Source organism: Stomoxys calcitrans, chromosome 5 (assembly GCF_963082655.1).
Source record: "Stomoxys calcitrans chromosome 5, idStoCalc2.1, whole genome shotgun sequence".
Taxonomy (NCBI): Eukaryota; Metazoa; Arthropoda; class Insecta; order Diptera; family Muscidae; genus Stomoxys; species Stomoxys calcitrans.
The window spans coordinates 122,395,855-122,422,991 of record NC_081556.1 but is presented as its reverse complement, the minus strand read 5'-3'; the positions used below and the strand labels follow the sequence as shown (position 1 = coordinate 122,422,991).

At 39.2% G+C, this 27,137-nt stretch overlaps 1 protein-coding gene across 7 annotated transcripts in view; it reads left to right on the top strand.

The window, feature by feature from the left end:
* LOC106088042 (sodium channel protein 60E) overlaps window positions 1-27,137 on the top strand; it is a 542,226-nt gene that overhangs the window by 469,964 nt on the left and 45,125 nt on the right. For 4 of the 7 annotated variants that reach the window (XM_059369617.1, XM_059369615.1, XM_059369616.1 and 1 more), the window contains exons 7-15: window positions 3-227; window positions 289-820; window positions 6,932-7,146; window positions 7,296-7,466; window positions 7,651-7,844; window positions 7,928-8,030; window positions 13,770-13,898; window positions 19,953-19,967; window positions 20,606-20,818. In XM_059369617.1, coding sequence (XP_059225600.1) covers window positions 3-227; window positions 289-820; window positions 6,932-7,146; window positions 7,296-7,466; window positions 7,651-7,844; window positions 7,928-8,030; window positions 13,770-13,898; window positions 19,953-19,967; window positions 20,606-20,818 — 1,797 coding nt within the window. The remainder of the gene's footprint in view (window positions 1-2; window positions 228-288; window positions 821-6,931; window positions 7,147-7,295; window positions 7,467-7,650; window positions 7,845-7,927; window positions 8,031-13,769; window positions 13,899-19,952; window positions 19,968-20,605; window positions 20,819-27,137) is intronic. The other 3 variants (XM_059369621.1, XM_059369619.1, XM_059369620.1) reach the window with 1 other exon arrangement.

The following is a 27,137-nucleotide window of genomic DNA, read 5'->3' as shown; positions in this document are numbered from 1 at the left end:
AGGAACGTAAAAAAGACTTAATGGATCACCGAGATGATTCAACCTTTAGCTTCGACCCGTCCGTTCTGAATGTGAAAAAGTTAAATAAGAATAATAAAAATAAAATCGATTCCCGCAAAGGTGTACTGGCCTCCTATAACAAAAAGAAGGTGCGCCGGAAAAAAGTTAAGGGCGGTGGCAAAGGAGAGTGCAGCGGTAACAATACCGATAGTAATGGCAATGGAACGGTGAGTTATGAGGTACTCTGAAATCAAAAGTTTCTAGGCATAATTTCCTCCTTTTCTCTAGCACACTGGTAAAGGTGATTCACTCACACCCACACCTAGTCCCAGTCCCCGCCACAGTGGTTGTGAACGACCTACCGATTTGGATTTGAAGGGAGGTCAACACCCGAAGAGCTCCTCGGTGAAGGATAAACAACAACGCCAGACACGCATTTGTTTTCAAGAACAAGACACCGAGTTAAATCCGAATATGTTGTATCCCTCTGGCCAGCTGGTGCATGCTGGTCGCCAGGGTAGCTCAAGTTCTGGCGGTGGCGGTGTGAATCGCGAATCATCTCAGGATGATTCGGGTGTGGTGGATGATCATGAAGAACAAGATATAACAGCTTCCGAAGTGGTCAACGTAACTGCCACCAATACCACAACAGCCGCCCTGGTGGATGAATGTGGTGGTAACAATGAACACACGGCGGTGACGCTGGCCCTGTCGCCGCGTGAAGTTCGACTGATAAAGTGCAATGGAAATATAGCACGCATTAAGAAGCATAATATTTATGCTTTACATCCGGAAGATTCTTCCGAAATTGTTGTAATCGGTAAATAGTTGCATTTGGTTTTTTTTCTATTTTAATTTTAAAGTATAAATTGAAAATACTTTAACAAAGCGTACGTATATTATATACAAAGTCAAAGCTCAAAAAGTTCGGCGAGGCCAAACCTAATATATCCTTCAAGTTCTTTGGATAATCTTATATACTGTCGAGCAGAAGCATGTAAAGATGTAAATATGTTTTTTTATTTAGATTCTATTGTTTTTCAAGCCATGTCGGATTTTGGTAGCTGTAAAAAATTGATAAGACTACTGGATGACGCTTGCTCATACGCATTCCTCAGTAAGAATAAGTAAGAACCTCTCTCGTTTAATATCAAACAAGGTTTCAGGCCGGAAGAAAAATGAGAAGATTCTTCAAGATGCTGGTTTAAACTTTCGGAAGGCCCTGTACACCCAGGCAAATAAAGGAAGTTGGAAACAATACCAATGAGAGAGTTAGCAATTTCATCTATCTTGGCACCGCCGTGAACGAAACTAATGACACCAATTTTAAGATAAGAAGAAAAAAAATTGGCTAAAAGGAATAATATAGGCTAAAGATGCTTTTTTGGATTAAGCAGGCAGGAAACACCTCTCGACAGACGAAAATTAGTCTAAACAAGTAAAAGCGTGCTAAGTTCGGCCGGGCCGAATCTTATATAGCCTCCACCATGGATCGCATTTGTCGAGTTCTTTTCCCGGCATCTCTTTTTAGGCAAAAAAGGATATAAGAAAAGAGTTGCTCTGCTATTAAACGATATCAAGATATGGTCCGGTTCGGACCACAATTAAATTATATGTTGGAGACCTGTGTAAAATTTCAGCCAATTCGTATAAGAATTGCGCCCATTGGGGCTCACGAAGTAAAATAGAGAGAACGATTTATATGGGATCTGTATCGGGCTATAGACCGATTCAGACCATAATAAACACGTTTGTTGATGGTCATGAGAGGATCCGTCGTACAAAATTTCAGGCATATCGGATAATAATTGCGACCTCTAGGGGTCAAGAAGTCAAGATCCCAGATCGGTTTATATGGCAGCTATATCAGGTTATGAACCGATTTGAACCTTATTTGACACAGTTGTTGAAAGTAAAAATAAAATACGTGATGCAAAATTTCAGCCAAATCGGATAGGAATTGCGCCCTCTAAAAGCTCAAGAAGTCAAATCCCCAGATCTGTTTATATGACAGCTATATCCGGTTATCGGCCGATTTGAACCATACTTGGCACAGTTGTTGGATATAATAACAAAACACGTCGTGCAAAATTTCATTTCAATCGGATAAGAATTGCGCACTCTACAGGCTCAAGAAGTCAAGACCCAAGATCGGTTTATATGGCAGCTATATCAGGTTATAAACCGATTTGAACCATACTTGGCCCAGTTGTTGGATATAATAACAAAACACGTCGTGCAAAATTTCATTCTGATTGGATAAGAATTGCGCACGCTAGAGGCTCAAGATGTCAAGACTCAAGATCGGTTTATATGGCAGCTATATCAAAACATGGACCGATATGGCCCATTTACAATACCAACCGACCTACACTAACAAGAAGTATTTGTGCAAAATTTCAAGCGGCTAGCTTTACTCCTTCGGAAGTTAGCGTGCTTTCGACAGACAGACGGACGGACGGACGGACGGACGGACAGACGGACGAACGGACGGACGGACGGACATGGCTAGATCGACATAAAATGTCACGACGATCAAGAATATATATACTTTATGGGGTCTCAGACGAATATTTCGAGTAGTTACAAACAGAATGACGAAATTAGTATACCCCCCATCTTATGGTGGAGGGTATAAAAAGTCATTAATACTTCCCGTGTGTTCTATGATTCTGCTTGATAGCAGGCGAGGGATTGCTTGGAGTGTTTGAGAGAAAGATTCTTCGTTACATTTATAGGCCAGTCTCTATTGATGTAGAAAATCAGAATCGTATGCACAACGAGCTATATGAGGAGTATGACAACGACATGTTGTTAAAATTAATGAAGAAGCTCCAGCTAAATAGTATTTTGTAGGTACACATTGTGGTACACGCAAAAGGGGAAGACCAAAACTTCGAACACGAACACGTAATATTCAGATCTGTCAGAATGCCGCCCTCCGAACTGCGACGGGCTGTCTCTTCAGTTTTCATGTTGACCACCTCCATCAGGAGACAAAGATCCTACCAGTGCGTAGACATAACTACATGCTGTCTAAGCAATACCTTTTGGGCTGTTATCGCAGAAACCATCCAAATCATCATCTTGTGGATAGATACCAACCGCCCAGAAGCCTTAAGGTAGATCTACACGATCTAGAGCTTGAGGTTCAGCGCTACAAGAGAGAATCTCTAGATCAAGCGGCATATCAAGCGGGTCTAAACAACATTCATGCAGACACGGTAGCAGATGCGGTAATAGGCTACCGGGTGAATGTAGTCCTTCGAGAACGAACGCCTCCCATTGCACCCGAAGAAATCAAACTCCCCCGGCAAACAAGAGTGGTTCTGGTGCAATTACGTTCCGGCAGATGCAGCCGCCTCAATTCCCACAGAGCTAGGATTGATGCCGACGTGCAAGATGTATGTCCCGATTGTAACCAGGGAATGCACGATACACGTCACCTGTTTAACTGCCCGGCCAGACCCACTCGACTCAGACCCAGATCCCTGTGGACGCACCCCATCTTAGTCGCAGAGTTCCTGGGTCTTGACACTTGACACAGAATCAAGCAGACGAAAGATAGAACACAATAAACTGCTACAACAACAACCAAAACTTCGATACAATATCAGGTTATGGACCGATTCCGACCATATATGGCAAGAATATTGGAAGTTATTACGGAATTCATGGTGGCCAATACGAATCGCGCCCTCTAAGGCATCAATAAGTTGGATATATTTGTTGAAAGTCACAACTGATATCGAAATCTCAGATTAAAATTGCTCTAGGAGCTCTAGGAGCTCCATAATTTAAATCTGAAGACTAGTTTACTTTGGAACCGATTAGGGTCATACTTAGCATGAATATTGGAAGCCATGATAAAGATAATTCGTACTTGGAGCTCGATAAGTAAAATATGGAGACTGTTTAACATTGGAGCGGCTTAAATACTGATTAGGGTCATATTTAGCATGAATATTGAAAGTCATGATGAAGATAATTCATGCAACATTTTATAAAAACTGGATGAAAATTACGCTTTCTAGTGGTTCAATTTGTCAAATTGGATTATATGGAAGCTACCTCAGCTGATGAATCGATTCCCACCATACTTGGCATGAATATTGAAAGTTTTAATGGGAAAATGTGTAAAATTAAGCCAAATTGAAATATAATTTCGATTTCGAGCAGTGCTACAAGTCAAATCTGAATACCGGTCTGTATGTATAAGGGCTACATAAGGTTATGGGTTGATTAAGATAATACTTGGTAGATTTATTGGTGCCTAATTGAAGTCTAATTAGAGACGTCTTGCGCCTTCTAGGAGCTAGATTAGGCTATGGCCTACCCATTGTTGCAACTCAAGAAAATTATTTCTTACCACAATTTGATAAAAATCCTACCAAAACCTACCAAATGTTCTACAAGCCAAAACTGCGGTATATGTTTTTATAACCACCACCGAAGAGTTGGCCATTTAGCCATTCCATCTGGAACATATGAAATTATAAATTTTCAAAGATGCAAAGTACTAGATCGTCCATCTGTTTGTTGAAATCTCTCTACAGTCTTACGTTTAAACATGGCCTATATCTTAATATAGCACCCTTTTTAACGACCTTACGATAAGAAATCCTGAGTTCAAATGCAAATTTTGCCCATGAACATTCTACTATGGAACAGGGGCAAACTTCTCACATATCAATGAGTGCAGTCCGATTTAAGTTTTAAGTTCATGATAAGGGACCTCCTTTTTATAGCCGAGTCCGAACGGCGTGCCGTATTGCGACACCTCTTTGGAGAGAAGTTTTACATGGCATAGTACCTCACAAATGTTGCCAGCATTAGGAGGGGAAAACCACCGCTGAAAATTTTTTCTGATGGTCTCGCCAGGATTCGAACTCAGGCGTTCAGCGTCATAGGGGGACACGCTAACCTCTGCGCTGCGGTGGCCTCCTGAGTTCATAATGTCGTATTTTTGCCCCGATTTCAATGAACAACTGTGCCGACTTTGGATAAAGCGATCTCCCGATTAAGTGTTTGAGCCCAGATGTGCGCTTTTACTATTCATTTTCGCCGTTACAGTGAGTTGCATTGAGTATGTACCAGATCCGACCATATTTGTATGCAGCTGCCTCATAGCCCTGTGTTCCTATTCTAGGCATTGAAGGCACAAAAGCCACAGTTACAATCAATATCAGAAGTTACGCCCTTTTTCAGTGAAAACCATTGTAAAAGTATTTGGCCCCTCGAAAACCCATGGATTTGTTCTGCACTCTTAAAGAATACACAGTGGCGACAAGAAGTGATTTAATGTTTATATATCCCCGGAGATTTTTTAATAATTAACTTGGTATTTCTATTTTAGAAAAACCTATCAAAAATTGAGGTCAGCCTACCAACCTACCAAGAGAATAAACCTAGCAATTTTGGTAGGAATCTACCAAAAACGGCAACACTGGGCCTAACTCGCCAGATAAAAGTTTCTCCTTCTAGCAGCTTAATAAGTCAAATCAGGATGCCACAGGGCCTTAGACCAATATTTTAGGTGTTACATACGGAATGACAAAGAGCGTTATATTTAGCAGTTAAAACGTGTTATGTTCAACGAATCTTATAATCACTGCTAATGATCTTATAATCACTGCCTACATTTTCTTCAGCTTATCCATACTGGCATATTTTTTGTCCTTACTTTGCTCTCTAAAATGGCCCAAATAAAAAGACCATCGGATTGGCATCTGGCGTATTGGACAGCCAGGGTGTCGACGGAATGAAGAGTGGAACATGAATTTTTTACCATTCTTCGTTTACATGTGCTTTATTTGACGATGTTGATTTTTGTTACTACGACCATGGTCTACGATTGAAAAGCTTGAGTGCCCATAGCTCCTAAGCAGCAAAATATTTCCCCCAATTTTAACGCTAGACTTGATGGAAACGATAGGAGAGAGGAGCGGCTATCGGCAGTCACAACTGCCCTTACCATCACTTGAAATGGAAAATTAACCTCCACGTGCATGCAAGCGCAGCAACTCCTTTTAAATCCAACTTTTTTTGCTTTGGTGTAAAATCTTGTGTCTCCTAAAACTAGGATATGGCTTAAACTTGAGCTATTTTTTCAACATATGCTGCATTCTTTCATGGAATATTGTCAGATCTTTAGCCATTTGTTTTTTTTTGTGGATTTCGTTGAAGTCGAGCCTTCACTCGAACCATTTCAGGTGTTGTTGCACTTTTTGTTAAACACCACCAGGTGTTTGGCAACGCTAACAAAATCATTATTTACGATTTATGGTGCGAAACGCAAACATTTTGTACCAATTTGTTGTGTTTAAGTTCGCCAACAACAGCCGGTTGTAATTTTTCATATAACGCAATCACACAGAAAGTACTCCTCCTCCTCCCTTGAACGTCTCAATTAGGTTATCCTTAACCAATAACCATAATATTTCGTATTCTGCTTATTATGGGTTGCCCAAAAAGTAATTGCGGATTTTTTAAAAGAAAGTAAATGTATTTTTAATAAAACTTAGAATGAACTTTAATCAAATATACTTTTTTTTCTAAAGCAAGCTAAAAGTAGTAGCTGATAACTGACAGAAGAAAGAATGCAATTACAGAGTCACAAGCTGTGAAAAAATTTGTCAACGCCGACTATATGAAAAATCCGCAATTACTTTTTGGGCAACCCAATAAATTGGATAATTTAGGGTATGCAAAAAAATTCTCCTTTATAGCGTGGAACTGTATAATAGGCATAGATCGAAACTATCCAGAGAACTTGAATAATAAATTCGACGGTTAAGGGTATACTAGATTCTCCCCAGCAAAACTTTTCTGAAGCTAACTTAAAATAATTTCTAAAACCAATTTTTTTTTTACTTAAATTATTTAAGTATAATTATATTTTCATCTTTGATTTGTTTGTCTTTCTCTCTAGATGATCTTCCTGATCGCAATTGTGATAGATGTGTTCAATGTTGCATCGACTATGAGGGATGGTTGCAATTCCAAAATTGCTTATACAAAGTGGTGCGCGATCCTCTCTTTGAATTGGCCATTACGCTGTGCATTGTCTTGAATACAGCATTTTTGGCCATGGAACATCATGGCATGAGCGAAAGTTTTCGCAACGCCTTAGATGTTGGTAATAAGGTAAGTTGTTTTGGCAAATGAAAAAATTGCCAACAAAAAATTCAACACTTCTGGTGGAAACTAACAGGCTTTTTAGTGCACCAAAACAAGAGAGAGATTTTCGAAACAAAAATCAACAAATCCTTATAACTATTCTGTATATATTCTAGGTGTTCACTTCAATATTTACCTTTGAATGTATTATAAAATTAATGGCATTATCCAAAGAGTTTTTTCTATGTGGTTGGAATATATTTGATTTGATCATAGTAACGGCCTCATTGTTGGACATAATATTTGAATTAGTTGATGGTCTCAGTGTTTTGCGGGGTCTCAGATTGGTAAGCTCGATCCATCCATACGATAACATTCAATCATCGAATTGGGCATGGGAAAAGCTTTAACAGCCTTCTTTCCAGCGCCCAATTTGTTTCATTTCACTTCACGGCATTGCACTCATATTATTGATTTGATTGATTTTGATTTACTTTTAATTTTTTCCTCCAACAAAATCATTTTTTCTAGTTGCGTGTTTTGAAATTGGCTCAATCTTGGACTACAATGAAAGTGTTATTAAGTATTATTATTTCAACCATAGGAGCTTTGGGTAATCTTACCTTAATATTGGTTATAGTCATTTACATATTTGCCGTCATTGGCATGCAATTGTTTTCTAAAGATTATACACCAGAAAAATTCGAACCAGATCCGGTGCCAAGGTAACATTGTATAATATGAAGCATGTCTTTGAAAAAAATGGATAAATAAAATTTATTTATTTTTTGATTACCCCTAACAATAGATGGAATTTTAATGATTTTTTCCACTCATTTATGATGATTTTTCGTATCCTATGCGGTGAATGGATTGAACCATTGTGGGATTGTATGCGAGCCGAAGAAGAGGTGAGTATGAGTTGAAATATCATATAGGCTTAAAACAACTGAAAGCAACTTTAAGTTACGATTTTATAAACCCACCTACCATAGATGTTTTATGTTGTAAACTGAATTTAGGTTAACACAGTGCCCATAGCCGTTTCTTGAGGGAGATCCAGAGGGATCTGGAAGTAGGTTAAGTAAGTTTTGGTGGGTAGATGCACAGACGTCGTGCTGTACAAGCTTACCCACAAGACAGTTCCCATCCAGCATGCAGCTGTCAATCCAAGCCCATCAGAATTAAGGCAGCTGTATCTGCTGGAACGTAGTTGAGCCAGAACTACTTTTGGCGTGCGAAGTTAGCTTCTTCTCCAAGAACGACGTTTATTGGGAAGCTGTTTGCCGCTTCTGCTACCCTTTCCCCGTGAATGCTATTTAGATTCGGCTTTTATGCAGTTTCATCTAGAAGTTTTCTCTTGTAGCCCAGAACCTATCGCTTAAAATCATGTAGATCTAACCGGACTCTCTGGGATAATAGCCCAGAAGATACTGCTTAGACAACAGCTAATTGAACCTACGCACGGGTAGGATATTGTCTTTTTAGATTTCTTTTTTCGAGGTTACTTTTTAATAGCTAGAGCGCACAACAAGCCGATTACTGGCTTAGGTGTATGTCCATAGTGGTCCATAGCTGATTAATATCCGCACCCTCTTTTCAACGTTACCCAACGTAACCAAGGATCTTGTCTCCTTGTGTGGGTGGTCCACTTGAGAATTGAGGAGACAACCCATCGCAGTTGGTAGTTCTGGACCTTATTTCACCTTGTGTTGCTCCGCTGTTGAGTCCATACCAGCGCTGCGTATAGTACCACTGGCCCAATAATTGCTTTGTATATAGTCAACAAGGTTACTTTAGCTGCACCTTAAGCGCTACCTCCAAGTGACTTGACTGCCTTGTTCCTACTTTCGACTTCGTCACAATTTGCTGTAGCACATGAGAAAGACCTGCATGAGATGTCAAATGTGACATCAAGTATTTTGTTATTGGTGGTAGTTGCAATCGTAAAACCATCGACTCTCACATCTTCTGAGTTAGACGTTTAACCAATCGCAAATGCCATTAATGCGAATGCCTGAAGCCATAATCGTGCAGTTTCGGATATGTTACGATCTCTATGCCGTTTGAAGCAGAATAGAGGATAGGTAAATGTTAAACAAAGCCGGGGATATCACGCCTTGTTTCACTCTACACAATCCGCATAAAAGCCAAATTTTTCAACATCAGCCTTATTCGTGTCCAGTGCTACGACAGAAGACAAGGACAAGCAGACCAAGGATATTTTCTACGAGCGCCTGGAGAGAGAATGCGACCGCTGCCCGCAATGATAGTAAAAACGTTCTGGGAGATTTTAATACGAAGATAGGGAAGAAAGACATTTTTGACCCAACAGTTGGAAAATTTATCCTCCACGAGATAACGTCCGATAATGGGTTGAGGTGCAAAATTTTTTCCGCGGGAAAAAAATACGGTAGTAAGCAAGGCCAGATTAGGACAAAAAATTCACATAGTCACAACACTGGCACCCGATCAAAACACCAGAAACTAAATTGATCACGTTGTGAAAGATGGAAGGCATTCATCCAGCGTGTTAGATGTACGGTCGATGCGTGGAACAAATATAGATTCGGATAATTACCTTGTTGCAGCAAAGGTTTGCACCCGTTTGAGTATAGCGAGAAAAATACGATCTGACACTGGAAGTAAGCTGAACATTGATAAGGTGAAAACGCAACCGAAGTCAACGACACACTCCACTCGACTGACCCAACTGCTTGTCCTGATGATATAAAGGCGCAGTGGCAATCCATTGCCCACTCCATGGGAGGCTTCCGGCCCTCTCCCAAGAAACCCATGGTATTGGGTTGCCCAAAAAGCAATTGCGGATTTTTCATATAGTCGTCGTTGACAATTTTTTTCAACGGCTTGTGACTCTGTAATTGCATTCTTTCTTCTGTATACGATACGATTAAAAGTGTCGAGATGCTACTGAAGCCAAAAATGCGGCATACATAGCAACCATACAATCAGTAGCAAAGCGCTAGATGAAGGAGAGGTATCGGTAGAAAAGGAGAGAGGCGAAACGTCTTTTCCGCAGAAAGAAGAAGGAAATGAAAAGCATTGAGTGTAAGCGAATTGGGATGTATATGAGTCAGAGTGAAGTGCGGAAATTCCACCAAAGAATCGAACATCAAACCGATGTCTTGGTACAGTCACATCCTTCAGCAGAGGCAAAGAAGAAAATCTGGTAACTGATACAGATAGTGTGCTGAGGATATGTAAAGATCATTTTACCCAGTTGCTAGTGTCCGACGATGGCTGCGAAGGTGATACCGCTGAACCAATCGCTGATGATGGTAAAGAATGTTTACCTTCTAGTCAGAATGAGGTCCCAGCAGCTGTGACCCGACTGAAGGACAACAAGGCAGCAGGAGCTTACGGGTTGCCCGCTAAACAATTTAACACTGAAGACGACACGCTGATAAGGCGTATGCATCAGCTTGTCTGCGCGATTTGGCTAGAAGAACGTATACGAGGTAAGATGGTATTTGGCAACTACAGAGAAATAAGTCCCCATCGCATACAAGATGCTCTCGAGCGGACTGTGTGAAAGTTTAAAACCTAAGGTCAATGAGATAATTGGTCCCTATCACTGCGGCTTTACACCTGGTAACTCCACCATAGACCAGATATTTACACTGCTGCAAATCCTGGAAAAGACCCGAGATTGTTAAATAAACAACTACCATCTCTTTGTTGACAACAAAGCCGCTTTGATAGCTCCATACGTTCAATGGTATTTCAAGCCATGTCTGAGGTTGGTATCCCTGCGAAATTAATTAGACTCTGCAGGATGACACTTGCTGATACGTATTCCTCAGTAAGAATAGGAAAGAATCTCTCCGAACCAGTCAATACCAAACGATGTTTCAGACAAGGAGACAGCTTGTCGTGTGATCTCTTTAATATCCTGCTGGAGAAGAATGTACGAGATGCAGATGTGAATAGATATAGCACACTACTCACAAGAGAGCACATGCTACACGCCTATGCCGACGACACCGATATCATGGGTCGGTGGGCGGAAGTACTAACTGCAGCCTTTGAAAGAACCGAAATTGAATCGGGATAGCTGTAAGCACCACATAGGCTGGAACATTGAGTTCCAATCTGTGGGGTGTTCATTACTGTCACGAGAAGCTAAGCTGCGAGCTACCGGTGCGTTCACAAGTGGCGGATAGTGGAATGCTCCATACGGAGTAGCTGCAACGGCAGTCGCGTACAATCAACGGTATCGAGCGGAGAGTCTGAGTGAGAGGACCGGCTCTTGCACAAATACTGAACGCCTATGATGCTCGATATGACAAGGCGAGTTATTGGCCCCTTTAAATAACCAATGGCCACCTTGTTCCCGCGGCGATCGAACCTTTGGATCGGAACGAACTTGCTCACACAGAAGCTTGACGAGGATCGCCATATCCACATGAAAATGTGGCTACAACAACAACAAGACAAAATGGATGGTATCAACTCCCAAAACGCCTTGCACAACCGATCAGATAAAAAAGATGGAGAATGTTGGGAATCACAACTTTGAGATAATCAGCGACTTTATCTCACTCGGCACCGGCATAACCGAAACAAATGACATCAGTTTTGAAATTAAATGAAGGATAATATTGGCTGACAGATGCTTCTTTGGACTGAACAAGCAGCTGAGGAGCAAAGCCATCTCTCGACATTACACTATATAGGAAAATTACACTATACAAGATATTGATATTACCCGTGTTGTTATATGGTTCCGAGTCATGGGTACTTTTGAAAGCAGACCAGACAGTGCTGGGAGTGTTTGAGAGAAAGATTTTTTGTAAAATTTATGGACCTGTTTTCATTGATGGAGAGTATCGGTGCCGTATGAACCATGAACTGTATGAGATGTATGAAGATGATGGCATAGTGAAACGAATCCAAATACAACGGTTGCGTTGGCTAGGTCATGTTATCAGTATGAATGAAGAAGCTCCAGCGAAGAACCATAGAAGTGCCGCGAGTCATAAGGTAATCCACAATATTGCAATATTAGTACAATCAAAAAGTTTACCCGATCACTGCAGTGTGTATCAAAAGGAGATCCTTGTAATTAAGGAAGTGAATGGGAATGGCTAAGATATAATGTCATAACGAAGATTGGCATAAATATCTTCTTGGACAGCCAGATAGCCATTAATTCCCTGGAGAACGCAAAAACCGCCATCGACTTTCGCAGATATGGTTGAACTGTTCAAAATTCACCTGTTCTGGTTGCTGGGCCACAGAGATATCCCAGAGAATTGTAAAGCGAACAGCTTGCGAGTCTAGGAACTACCTTACACATTCCAGGCAAACTGGAATCTGTGGGTATGCCTCTAGCGACATGTAAGCTAAGTTTTCACAACCAGGCCCGAAGAGCAACGAATGATAGATGGTCACAAAGAAGGGCCTGTGAGGATTCCGAAATTATGTAACCGAATCTAGACTTGAAAAGGTCTACCGCTTTGCTGTCACTGGCTAGAGCAGACGTCTCAGTCATTGTGTCCGTCATGACAGATCACTGTCTAATCGGAAAACATGCTGGCATACTAAAGGTTGCCATCAACGACATTTGCAGACGCTGTGAGGACATCGAAGAAGAAGAGCCAATAGAACACCTTCTGTGTATGTGTCCCGCACTAGCAGTCAGAAGCAGTTCCACTTGAGGTTCTCATTTCTTTGAGAAACTGTCTGATTTAGCGGATGTAAACATTCGCAAGTTGTTTGGCTTTTTAATGCGATCTGAATGGTTAAACGGTATGAACTAGAAGGCATCTTCCTTCTTTTGTTCCTGTGGTATCACAATGGACGAAAACGCCTAAGTGAATCTGATGGCAGACTTCCACTTAAACCTAACCTACTCTAACCCCATGTTTTGTTGTAGTTGTAGAAGAAAGTATACCACATCATTTTACGAAGATCGGCTTACAAAGGCTGTAGAAGTGGAAATTGGGCGATACATGGGATCTGTATCTAAATCTTAAAACGATTTCTATAAAATTCACCAGTAATGACGAGCGTCTTAAGGAATTCCTCGTGCAATATTTAGTGAAAATCGATTAACAAATAACGATGTTATTACAATATGAGTCCAAATCGGACAAAGATATATATGGGAGCTATATCCAAATCTGATCCGATTTCTACCAATTTCAATAGGTTTCGTCTCTAGGCCAAAAAAATGTCTGTGCCAAATTTGAAGACTATTGGATGAAAATCCTGACCTGTACTTTGTACACAAATTAGCATAGACGGTAATAGCTAAATCGATTCAGAAAGTGATTCTGAGTAGTCGATCCGTACATTTATTTATGGGTCTATTTCTCTCCCTTTTGGGTATTATAAACAAATACACTAAGCTATAATACTCAGCACCATATTTGTTGTGTAGGTCATAAAAAGGATCATATGCTCGTCATATTGTGGACTTATAAACCACTTCCGACATAGTTACAGAAGCGGTTGATAAGAATTCTTATTCTTCTCATTTTAATAAAATTAACATTTCAAAAATCATATGGTGGTGGGTGAAAACGGTAAAATAAATAATTTGCTTTAATCTTTCCTGTTCCGTTATTCCATTGTATTGTACTTCTATTGATCTCCTAATTATTTTATATTTAAAAAAAATTTAGCAAGGTGCTTCAACCTGTTTTGCCATTTTCCTACCCACTCTGGTCATGGGCAATTTTATGGTGCTAAATTTGTTCTTGGCCTTGTTGCTCAACAGCTTCAATTCGGAGGAACTCAAATCGAAGAAAGAGGTAAAATGCATGCTTTATTTATATTTATTAACACCTCAATTGCGCTTAATTTCGTTCTCTATATTCGTCACATATTAATGTCATTGATGTTCAAAATTTATTGATTGATGATTTAAGAAATGCAAAAAAAAAAAAACAAAAATAAATTAATAAAAAATCAAGAATTATTAATGTTTGCAATTATTATATTGTGTGTGATTCAGATAAAACAACAAAAAACAATATGGTTTTAAAAAAAGCCTTGAAAAAAAAGAAAATGTTCGCTTAAAAATGTTCTTCCACGAATTATTCATAGAAGAACCTTTTGAAAAAAAATATTTTATTTTTAAAGCCAAAATCTTAATTTATAAATAAATGTCGTTATTGGTGTTTAGATGATTCTGAGATTGCTCTATTACAATGAAATTTAATTTTAAATTTTTCAAAAAGAGAACTACTATTGAAGTGCACTTTTTTCATTTTAAAAAAAGTTCATCACTTGCATAAAAAAAAACTTTTTTTTCATTTTATTATCATTACCATACCTTATGAGCAAAAAAAAATGTTTATTTAGCTAATAAGAGGTTCTGTACTACTGTCCTGTACTCATTTCATATTTAACAGAAAAACACATTACGCCAACCTATTAAAACATCGTTTTGATTTAATGGCTACTTTAAATTTTAATTCAGTTATTTGTAATTTCAGTACCTCCATTAAAAAGAGTTCGTATGCAGTTTTTTATTCATTAATTACATTCTTTTTCCTTGGGTTCATATTTAGATTTAATAGGTGCATTCTAATGTTTGCTCACGGACTTGTAATTAGGGAACTAGTGGGCAAATTTCTCACATATCATTGAGTGCTGTCCGATTCAATGGGAAGGGACTTTCTTTTTATAGCCGAGTCCGAAAGGCGTGATGTAGGGTGACACCTGAATGTCAGTCATGACAGTTTCTGCACTATCTAATGGCAGCCGGTTGTTCGAATCGGATTGATCTACTGGAGTCCTTTATTCGCAAGGGCTGCCGCCTCTGTGTACAATAAACTGCTTTAACAACAACAGGTTCTAAAACTCCGGTTATAACTCCTGTAATAGGAACTTTTGAACTGTTTTTAACCTGTCAGCAATTTCTTCGTGCCCCTTGCAGTGAATCCAGGAATTTCGACTTTCATGTACAGATTTCTGACTTGCCACCTCAGACTGAGGCCTACCCGCCTACCTCTTTCCGAGCCTGTGTCTTCTCCTCGTAATTGAGGGGCAGTGAGACAACTGGTGCTCGACCGTCTCTAACTCCTTCCCGTCATCGCAGATCCTGCAGAACTTTGCCTTTCCCTACGCCCAGCGCGTTGTCAAAGACCTGACGTTGCAATAACCAGTTAGGATTCCTATAAGCAGTCCTAAGTCATGCTTGTTGTTGTTGTAGCCACATTTTAATGTGTGGAGGTGGCGATCCTCGTAAAGCTATTGTAGATAAGCAAGCTCGTTCCCACGGGAACAGGGTGGACATTGGTTATTTAAAGACGCCTTGTATCATATACCTTGTATCATGCCGTCCGGCCTCTCATCGATACCGCTGATTGCACGGGACTGACATTGCAGCTACTCCGTATGGAGCATACCGCTACCTGCAACCTGGAAACACGCCCGGTAGCTCGTAGCTAAGTTTCTCGTGACAGCGATGAGCAACACACAGATCGGACCTCAAAGTTCCAGCCTGTGTGGTATTCACATCTATCCAGTGCCGGGAAGTCACACTTCTATGCCCCTAGATAAGTTATGTATTAAAAGGCGTCCTCTCTTATATGAAACTCGCACATTGGAGGTCTCACTGACTCCATAGCAAGATCTGCTGCAATCAGTGATCCAGCTCGTCGGCCGCTACGTTCTTCTTCTAACCAGTTTTGACCTCACGCGGTACGACGCCAGAGCCTTCAGCGCCGCCTGACTGTCCATGAATATCATGACAGTCTGATCGGGCTGCCGCTCCCGCATAAACATCATCTCCAGTGCCTTTAGGATCGCTTCAGGATATCTAAATCTGAATCTGAATAAAAATTAGCAAAGACTTTCAGATGGGTAATACAATATTCCATACCGAATTTCATGCATATCTGTCCAAAATTATTGTAACTTCGCACTTTTAAGTGTAAATCGGGCAAATTATATCTATTGGAGCTATATATGTATCTGAACAGATTCTTCCCAAAATTGATAACGTTTGTTTTTTGGGCATTGGCTTCATTATCTCGAATTCAGTACTATTAACGTTCTTCGTTATAATATGTAAAAATGTTAAAAAGAGAATGGCCTTTAATTTGACGTACGACGCGGGCAAATAGCTTAAGCCGTTTCAGAGATATGGGTTGCCGAAGTCCCTAAAATCGCAAAATAATAAAAAAATTTGATTATCAAAACATTGAGGCCCCGGCAGGATGTGTTAATATATTTTAATTGTGCTCAAATTTTGGGAATCTAAAAATCTAACAAAATGAAAGATTTTAGGGGGGTGTCGCCAAAAAAACTTTTTTTTTAACCTTCCTAGTGTATACAGGGGTACCGGGAACGGCAGAGTGCCCCCAAACCAGAGATCCTTTTTCGAGAAATCGACCCATCAACGAGGAAGAACCTCCCTGGTATGTAATCAGTCGGGCCGCTTTTAGAATGTCGCTACACGGCATCACAATTTCCCAACAGAACAGAAGAATGACGTAAGTTTGAGAGGCACCATGTGCCCGACTCCCTCAGGTTCATTGCCACACACTCAACATATAGTTGCTAATGCATAATATCAAGAGTGACTCCTCTCTCGCGTTACTTCTCCTTTCCCCAGAGATAAGCACTGCCGCGGTACGCTATACCTTTTGCCACGAGATTACACTATATAAGACACTGATACTACTCGTTCTGAAGCATGGGTACTTGTGAAAGCAGATGAGGCAGTGCTTGGAGTATTTAAGAGAAAGATCCTTCGTAAAATATATGGACCAGATTGCGATAATGGAAAATATAGGCGATGTATGAACCACGAGCTGTATGTACTGTATGACGACGATAGCCTAGTTGCACGTATCAAAATACAACGGCTGCGTTGCCTAGGTCATGTTGTCAGAATGGGTGAAGAAGCTCCAGCAAAGAAGTCTTTTGAAGGCAAACACGGTGGTACACGCAAACCGGGAAGACCAAAAGCCCGATGGAAAGATCAAGTGGTGGGAGACACCTCGAAACTTGGTGTCAGAGATTTTAGAATGAGCGCAGAAGATCGAGGCGCTTGGAACGCTATTCTATTTTCGGCTAGTGGAACAAATATTCTGTCATATGCCTTCTTGTTGCTACTGTTGAACCATCCAGATCGCTTTAAAAAGCCCAATAACTTGCGAATGTTCACATCCGCTAAATCACACATGTTCTCAAAGAAATGAGAACCTAAAGTCGAATTCCTTCTGACTGCTAGTGCGGGACACACACAGAAGGTGGCCTATAGTCTCTTCTTCTTCGATGTCCTTACAGCTTCTGGAAAAGTCGTTGCTGGCAACCTTTAGTCTCAGCATGTTTTCCGATTAGACAGTGACCTGTCATGACGGACACAATGATTGAGACGTCTGTTTAAGCCAATGACAGCAAAGCATTAGACCTCTTCAAGTCTAGATTAGGCCACATAGTTTTAGAATGCTCACAGCCCCCTCTTTGTGACCATCTGTGATTCGTTGTCCTTCTGACCTGGTCCTGAAAACTTAGCTTAGATGTCACTAGAGGCATACCCACAGATTCCAGTATCCCTGGAATGTGTAGGGTAGTCCTTAGTCTCACAAGCTCGTCCGCTTCACAATTCCCTGGGATATCTCTGCGGCCCGGCACCCAGAACAGGTGAATTTTGAACTTTTCAGCTATCTCCTTGAGAGATCTGCGACAGTTGAGGGCGGTTTTTGTGTTCAGAAATACGTTCTCCAGGGATTTAATGGAGATATCGTAGTTCCAATCGGTTGTATCAGCAATAGTGGTACAGTACTTTTTTTTATCAAAAAGCGGCTCAGGTAGGGTGTAATTCACACTGCCTGGAACATCGGATATTGTATCAAGGATAACACAGTGTCCGCAGCCGTCGCATGATCAATGAGAAATCTCCCTTAACCTCACGGTAGTGGTCGCTGCAATTTGGGTAGCCACAATGCCCAGAGGCAAAAGATGTAGCATTTAATTCAGTGTATCAGATGGTGTCGTCCTCAGTGCGGCTGTGATACACAAACAAACCATCCTTTGGATCCGGTAAAGTATTGAGCAGAAGGTGGACTTTGGAGTCAGCTGTCATTTCTAGTTTAATATACCAGGATGAACTTTATAACACTTCGGATGAACTTGGGCTTCCCTGTACTAGTGCCTATATTTAGTATTAAATTCAGTGTGTCAGATGGTGTCGTCCTCAGTGCGGCTATGATGCACAAACAAGCAGAAGGTGGACTTTTGAGTCAGCTGTCATTTCTAACTTAATAGATATACCAGGAAGAACTTTATAAGACTTCGAATGAACTTGGGCTTCTCTTTACTAGTGTCCATATATCACCACTGGTCGTACAATGCCTGTGTGCCTTCAGCAAATCAACTTTGGTTTAATTCCTTTTGAACTGCTTCCCGGGGATATGGAAGTCTCATAGTTTCTTTAGAATTTTCCTATGTATTTCTTATCCACGGCAGTTTTAAATTAAGGAACAAGCCAAGCCATTTCGCCTCCTTTTGAGAATTGCAGAGTGATCCTGCCCAAAAGAGGGTAATCTGAAATCTGCTATTTTATATATTCGTATGAATATATCCACACCCTTCTTCATTGGGTTTGTGCTCTGCTTATTCTTCGTAGCCAATCTAGACAGTCTCCTTAGAGATGTCGTTGATCATAGAGAGAAACTTGCCTCGAATCAATAGCATGATATCTTGATCTCCTTAAAGTGACCAAGCCTGCTACTAATCCAACGACTTAGGCCTTATATTAGAATCTTCTCGAGGAGGCTACCAAGTAATGTTGTTGTTGCTGTAGCAGTGTGTCGTACATCCAGGTGGCAGTCGTTGCCGATGAAGGATTCCTTCGGGTCAATCCGGTACCTACAACCGGCTGCCATTGGATTGAGTTACCAAGTAATATCGCCAATATCAAGGAATATTTAATCTAAGATCGAAAGTTTAAGTGACGATACACTCAGAGAAATTTGTAAGAATTCATTCATTAGCAGATAGTATTTGCTGATATTAGCAGACTAATTTTTTTGGGTGTAGAAACTTCTTGTGAGTTACAAGTCTAATAAAAGCTTTGTCAAATTTAATATTAAAACTAAAACATAATTCGATTTTCACAATTTAATAGTAGCCATTACATCAAAATCTGGGAATAAAACTATTATTTGCATTATTATTTGGCTTACAAATAAACCAGAGTATTTATTTAAATTCATTCATTCAAATCTTTACAAAGCATATTTCTTTAATTTCATTGCCACATGATATGCATTTGATATAAAAAAATAAAAAATTTTAATTATATAATTTCTTAACTGCAGTATGATCTAATTTTTAATAAATGTTTTATTGTCTTCTCCTTGTTGTTGTTAATGTATTTACATATATATGTGTGTGCGTGTGTGTTGCTTAAATGTTTTTATCAATGAATTTAATAAATAAAAATAAAAAAAAAATAATAATAAAAATATTGAAACCATAATCGTCACAACAACTCTGTAACCATGCATTCTGTTCATGCATCGAAAAACAAAACTGAAAACTTTATAAACATTTTTTTTACATTTTTCTCGAAATATTGCACCGTTTTATGAATTTTATAAATAAAACAAAACTATTGAACTGTTCTTGTGCACCGTGTTTCGAAATGAAATTTAATTTTCAAATATACAAAACACTCTATCTCTGTCTGTCTCTCTTTCTCTCTAACTGTGACTGTCCAACAAAAAAACCAAAAAAAACATATAAAAAATAAAACTTACTCGTCTTGAAAACAAATCAAACAAAATACATTTCTGCCAAATACATCGTTTATATAACAAAACCTAAACCTTTGTTAAACCTAACAGATATTCAAGAAAAAGGTAATTGTAGCTTTTATCCCCTTCCGAAACTTAATCCAAAACCAAAAAACCTCATTTATGATTTCATTTCACATCTTTGATTTGGATAAAATCTCAAAAAAATTAACTTTAAATTTAAATTAAAAGTAAAAGCAGTAAAACAAAGTAAAACACTAGTATTTGGCCCCGATGATTTGCATAGAATTGAAATGAGCTAAATTTAGAGCATTGCAATCGATTATGTTTATTTAGTTTTGAAATGCATGCAAGTCTCGTAGATTATTTGGTTGTTTTTCTTTATCTTATAGAGATTGAAAACTTTGGAAAAAAAAAAACTTGAGAAAATTATTTGCAAGTAGAGCTATTAAAGTGTTGAGATTGATTGGTATTTTGTTTGAAGGCTTTAACTCTTCTTTGAAGTGTGCAATTTGCAAATTATTATTCTTTGATTTATTTTCATTTTCTATGGAAAAATTTTTACTGTTTGTGGTTTATTGTTTTGTGTATATTATTGTGTATTTTGTAATATATTAATCTTTTGTTATCTTCTTATGAAATGGCAAATACATTGCTCTTCATGCTGGTAATTGTGAATTTTAATCGTTATATTTTCCTCCTTCCCATCTTTCTACTTCGTTGTGTATTTGTCCCACTCACAGGAGGTTGGCGAAGAATCGAAATTGGCTCGCAGCATAGAAAGAGTTCGCGATTTGATTCGTAAAAAACGCCAAGAACGTAAGGAGCGAAAAGAACGTAAATACGCTTCGAAATTCCAGCAAATTGTCATCGAGGCTCAAAATGCGGCGGCATCATCAATGCTTGATAAACCTGGCCTGATGTCGGAAACCAAGTTTCATAGGCTAAGTTATCAGGTAAGTTTTTCTAAATTTGATTTAAAATTTAAAAATTTTGGTAATTCTGAACAAGTAAGAGCATGCTAAATTCGGCCGGGCCGAATCTTATATACCTTCCACCATGGATCACATTTGTCGAGTTCTAGGCGCGGTATCTCATTTTAGGCAAACAGGGAATATTGAATAAGAACTGTTATGCTATTGGAGTTATATCAAGTTAAAGTCCGATTCGGACCATAAATGAATGCTGAAAATTGCAAAAGTCATTGTGTAATATTTCAGTTCATTCAGATTTTGCTTCATCAAGAAGCAAAATCAGTTTTTCGAAATCGATTCAGACCATATTGGTCACTTATGTTGATGGTCATGAGAGAAGCCATTGTAAAAAATTTCTGCCAAATCCCAGATCGGTTTCTATGGCAGCATTATCAGGTTATGTACCGCGCCATACTTAGCACAGTTATTGCAAGTCATAACAAAACACCTCATGCAAAATTTCAGCCAAATCGGACGAGAATTGCGCCCTCTAGAGGCTCAAGAAGTCAAGACCCATGATCGGTTTATATTACAGCCATACCAGATTGTGAACCGATTTGAACCATTCTTAATACAGTTGTTCGAAGTGATACCAAACCACCACGTCAGTCAAATCGGACGAGAATTGCACCCTCTAGAGGCTCAAGAAGTCAAGACCCCTGGTCGGTTTATATGGCAGCTATATCAAAACATGAACCGATTTGGTCGATATAAAATTCTAACTTACCTACACTAATAATAAGTATTTGTGCAAAATTTCAAGCGGCTAGCTTTACTCCTTCGAAAGTTAGCGTGCTTTCGACAAACAGTCGGACGGACAGACGGACGGACACGGCTAGATCAACTTAAAATGACATGACGATCAAGAATATATATTCTTTATGGGGTCTCAGACGCATATTTCGAGGTGTTACAAACAGAATGACGAAATTAGTATACCCCATTCTATGGTGGAGGGTATAACAATGTTTTAAAAATTTGATATTCAAAGAAAATTACAATATGATGAAAAAATTATCTTTTGTGTATTTGCAAAATAAAAAAAAATTATTTAAAAGTTCAAATTCGCCCAGATCCATGGTTCCCTTGCACAAAATACATTTAATGTTGACATTTTATGCCGAAAAGTGAAGGTTTCAAATGTTCAAGAACTTAATGATCTTTGCCACATTTTTATACCCCTATTATAACTAAGTGAATTTGTTTGTAACATCCAGAAGGAAGAGAAAAAGAGCCATTGGAAAGTATACCGATTGATACTGAATCACTTTCTGATTTAATTTAGCTATATCCGTCTGTCCATGATAATTTGTGTACAAAGTACAGATCGCAATTTTGATCCGATCGTCTTAAAATTTGTCACAATTATTTTCTTAGGTCTAGAGACGAAGCCTATAGGCAAAAATCGGTTGGATATACAAATACAAATATTGTGGATATACAAATAAATATTGCCCATGAACATTCCGCTTAGGAACAGGTGCAAACTTCTCACATATCAATGAGCGTAGTCCGATTCAAGTTTAAGCTCAATGATAAGGGGCCTCATTTTAATAGCCGAGTCCGAATGGCGTGCCGAAGTGCGACACCTCTTTGGAGAGAAGTTTTTACATGGCGTAGTACCTCACAAATGTTGCCCGCATTAGGAGGGGAAAACCACCGCTGAAAATTTTTCTGATGGTCCCTCCAGAATTCGAACCTATGCATTCAACGTCGTAGGCTGGGTATAGCTCCCATATATGTGTTCGTCTGATTTGGACTAAAATTGCAATTACATCGTCATTTGTAAACCGATTCTCACGAAATTTCGCTAGAGGGATTCTCTTACAAGTCTCGACATTATTGACGAATTTCATAGAAATCAGTTCAGATGTAGACATAGCTCTCACATAAATATATATTGAGGCATTTTCACTGTTAGTGCCACTGCAAACGCATTTATTGAACAATTTTCCCAAAATTTTGTACAACGCTTTCCTCGGCGACTACCACAATATCTAAGATGTTTTCTCAAAACCGGTTCAGATTTAGATATAACTCTCATGTATATGTTTCTGTGGATTTTCAGTGCATTAATCAACCGATCTTCTGAAAATTGTTCACAACGATTTCGTCTACGACTCCTATAATATGTACGGATTTTGGTAGAAATTCTACATTTACATTTTATGCAAATTTTAGTTAGGATTTAGCCTGCTTACCCAATGCGGTGTAGGATATCAAAAGGTCGGGTTTGCTCGACTTAGGGGCTTAACTTAACTCACTGTCCCAAATTTCGGCGACATAAAATGCGCCTTTTATGGGCCCAAAACCTTAAATCGAGAGATCGGTCTATATGGCAGTTTTATCCAAATCTTGGCCGATTTGGGCCAAATTGAAGAACGATATCGAAGGGCCTAACACAACTCACTGTACCAAATTTTGGCAAAATCGGACAATAAATGCGCCTTTAATGGCAAGATCTTAAATCTTGAGCTATATCTAAACCTGAACCGATCTGGGCGTCGGATCGGTCTATATGGGAGCTATATCAAGATATAGTCCGATATAGCCTATCTTCGAACTTAACCTGCCTATGGACAAAAAAAGAATCTGTGCAAAATTTCAGCTAAATATATCTATTTAATAAGACTGTAGCGTGATTTCATCAGACAGACGGGCGGACATGGTTAAATCGTCTTAGATTTTTACGCTGATGAAGAATATATATACTTTATAGGGTCGGAAATGGATATTTCGATGTGTTGCAAACGGAATGACAAAGTGAATATACCCCATCCTTCGGTGGTGGGTAAAAAAATGTTCATTATGTCCATTGGCGGTTAAAAATTTGGGGTGGGGCGACTGCCCTGAAATTGACCCAAATTTTTATATAAGTTTCGTATTGTACTCTCACATACCTTTCGTTTGAGTACCATATTGGGGTAGGCGACCAACCTTGGAATAGACCCCCAGTTTGTATTAAAGTATCGTATTCTGCTCTCAAGTACCTATCTTACCATTCGCGGTCAACAAACACCGGCACTTAGGTGGGGATACAATACCAGACATGAACCAACTTATGGGCATGTTATGGAAAACCATTAAGTATTTTGTAAGTAATATACAATTCCTAACATAGATTTTCTTCTTCGAGGTTACTTTTTAGTATCTTTATAGCGCCGATTACTGGCTTAGGTATTTATCCATAGTGGTATCGGGGCGAATTAATATCGGCATCCTCTTTTCAACCTATCTTGACCTAACCTAACCTTTCTTTTGAATCCCATATTGTCCCGATCGGCTTACATCTTCGTTTGGGGTTGCTTTTGAGATGTGACCGTCCCCCTGGGGTTAATCCCAAATTATTACATAAGTTTCGTATTCTACTACCAGTAACCTTTCGGCGGTTTTTGGTGGTGCGGGCCCCCCTCCACACTTAGGGTTAAATTGTTTTATCAAGTTCGTATTCTACTTTTAAATATCTTTTATTTAATATCTGTAGTATCCCATTCAATAACATGTCTGTTTGGGTGGGTTTTGGGTAGGGCGTCCTCCACGGTTATTTGACCCCAAAGTTTTATATCAATTTTTTGTTTTGGTTACCATAAGGGGCATACACAATTTCGCTTAAATCGATGCACTTATCTCCGAGATGCGGCGTTTTTGAACATTGGGTGAACGTTGGGGTTAAGGGAAGGGTTCGCCCTCCACGCGGATATCCCAAAATGAAGTACTCTATTTTCACCGGGCCGGCAAACTTTACCATCTGCAAAAATTTCATGAACAGGACAGATGTCTGCTTGGTGTTTTGGGAAATGAAAGTACATGATTTTTAAGTTCTAAAAAAATTTGGTGTAAGGTCGGAATCTAGTCCAGTAGTGGTCACACTAAGATATATGCATATTATTTCCAAGTCAAGCCCATATTATAAGCATATATTTTTTTCTGTTTGTGCACAGTAAAATGTTGTTATTGTGAGTGCATCATACTAATTTCGTCATTGCGTTAGTGACACATGGAAATATTAATCTGAGACCTAACAAAGTAGATTTAGCCATGTCCGTCTGTCTGTAGAAAGCACTCAATCTTTCGAAGGAATTTTGTACGAATGTTAATGTCAATCGGTTGGGAATGCAAATGGGCTATATCGGTCCATGTTTGATATAGCTGCTTTATAAACCGATCCTGGATCTTGACTTCTTGAGCCTCGAGAGGGCGTAATTGCTATGCAATTTGTCTGAAATTTAGCATGAACTGTTTTGTTTTGACTTCCAACAACTGAGCCATAGCTCCTATATAAACCGACCTCCCGAATAAACTTCTTGAGCCTCTAGAAATGAGAATTCTTATCCGATTTTGCAGACATTTTATACAATGACTTCCTGTTATGGTCTCCAACATCCAAATCAAGTATGGTCCGAATCAGTCGATAACTTGATTTAGCTCCAATAGCATTGCAATTCTTAATCCTTTATCCTTTGTTTTCCCTAAAAGAGATACCTGAGGGTATACAAGATTCGGCCCTCCCGAACTTAGCACGCTTTTACCTGTTTTAAGTACTATACTGTAATGATGTTCATTGTCAAAATTAAAGATTTGTATTAGAAAGACTTAAGATACACACTTTAGCCTCCATTCAAGGTGTGTGTGTGTGTCTTAAGTCTTTTGTTATAACTAATATCCTTTTATAAAGAGGGAAAAGACTTAAGACACAAACACCTCCCTTGCTGGCTATAATGCGTGTTTTAGTTTTTGTGATGTTTTTATCCCATTTCAGTAAAATAGCAGTCGAAGATCAAATCGATTTTAGTAGTTGATGTTTCTATCGAGATTTTGTGAGAATGGACCCTTGCCTAGAGAATTTTCCACATTTAAATGTCAAATTCGTACTTAACTTCCAAATAGGACAGCCAGCCAGTTGAAGGGCCAGCAACCTCGGATGCTAGCCACTTCACTTATAGGCCATAGGTCCACTAGAAGAAGGAAGAAGACAACAAAAAAGTGCCAAGAAAAACGTATTGAATTCGATACGATACCCATCACCAGGATATATTCATCGTCCTTTTTTATTATAACTCCTCTACCAGGTCCATAGTTATATCTAAATATGGGATGATCTGGATCATATTTGATGCAGGTGCCGAAAATTCTTATACAAGTCGCAGTTTCAGTAAAATTGGGTAATAAACCCGATTTTTATGGGGTTAAGGCTTTAAATTTGAAGATCGGTCTGTATTGCAGCTATATCTAAATGTTGTCCGATTTGGACCAAATTCCAAATTAAAACCTCTGAATGTTTCAAATTTCAGAGAAATCAGGCAATAGATGCGGATTGGTATATATGGCAGCTGTATCAAAATTCTGGACGGATGACGAAGGTCTTAAACAACTCACCTTTTTAAATTTCAGAGAAATCGGGCAATAGATGCGGTATTTATGGGCTAAAGACCCTTAATTGGAAGATGGCAGCTGTATATAAATGTAGCCTATTCTTTTCGGGAGACGGGAGGTTTATAACAACTCTCTGTTTGAAATATTAACGAAATCGGGTATTAAATGCGGCTTTTGTGGGCTTAAGACCCTAAATCGGCAGATAGGTCAATGTGACGGCTACAGCCATATATAGTCCATTTGACCGTTCAAAAACTTAATCTGCCCATAGAAAAAATACGGATCTGTGCCAAATTTGAGGTTGTTATCTCAGTTTTAAAGGCTGTAAAGTGATTACAACGGATGGCTTGACAGACACACTTTAAATCGTTTAAGAATTTCACGACGATCAAGAATATATTTTCTTTGTAGGCCACCGTAGCGCCGTTAGCATGTCCGTCTCTCATGCTGTATGCCTGGGTTCGAATCCTGCCGAAAACATCAGAAAAAATGTTCAGCGGTACTTTGCACAGCGGCATGTCGTTCGGACTTGGCTATAAAAAGGAGGCCCCTTTTCATTGAACTTAAACTTGAATCGGAGTTATGAGTTATGTCAGTCTATAGACACGGATGTTTGTAGTCATGTTTTGTTATACAAAAAGAGATTACAAGACATTACGTGCAATATTTGAGCCAAACCGGATAACAATTATGGGTTTAGGGGCTTAAGAGGTCAAATCGAGGGGTCATTTTAAATTGGACCTATATCCAAATATGAAGCGATTGGTCAAGCGAATATCTTTATTCGTTCGACCGATTTCAAGATTTCCACAGACGAATGGGGATAGTTTAATCTACATTATTTGATCTAAGACCAATATTTCGATGAGTTACAAAAGGAATGACTAGATAAGTGTACCCATCCAACGAAGAGTACAAATAGGGGTCC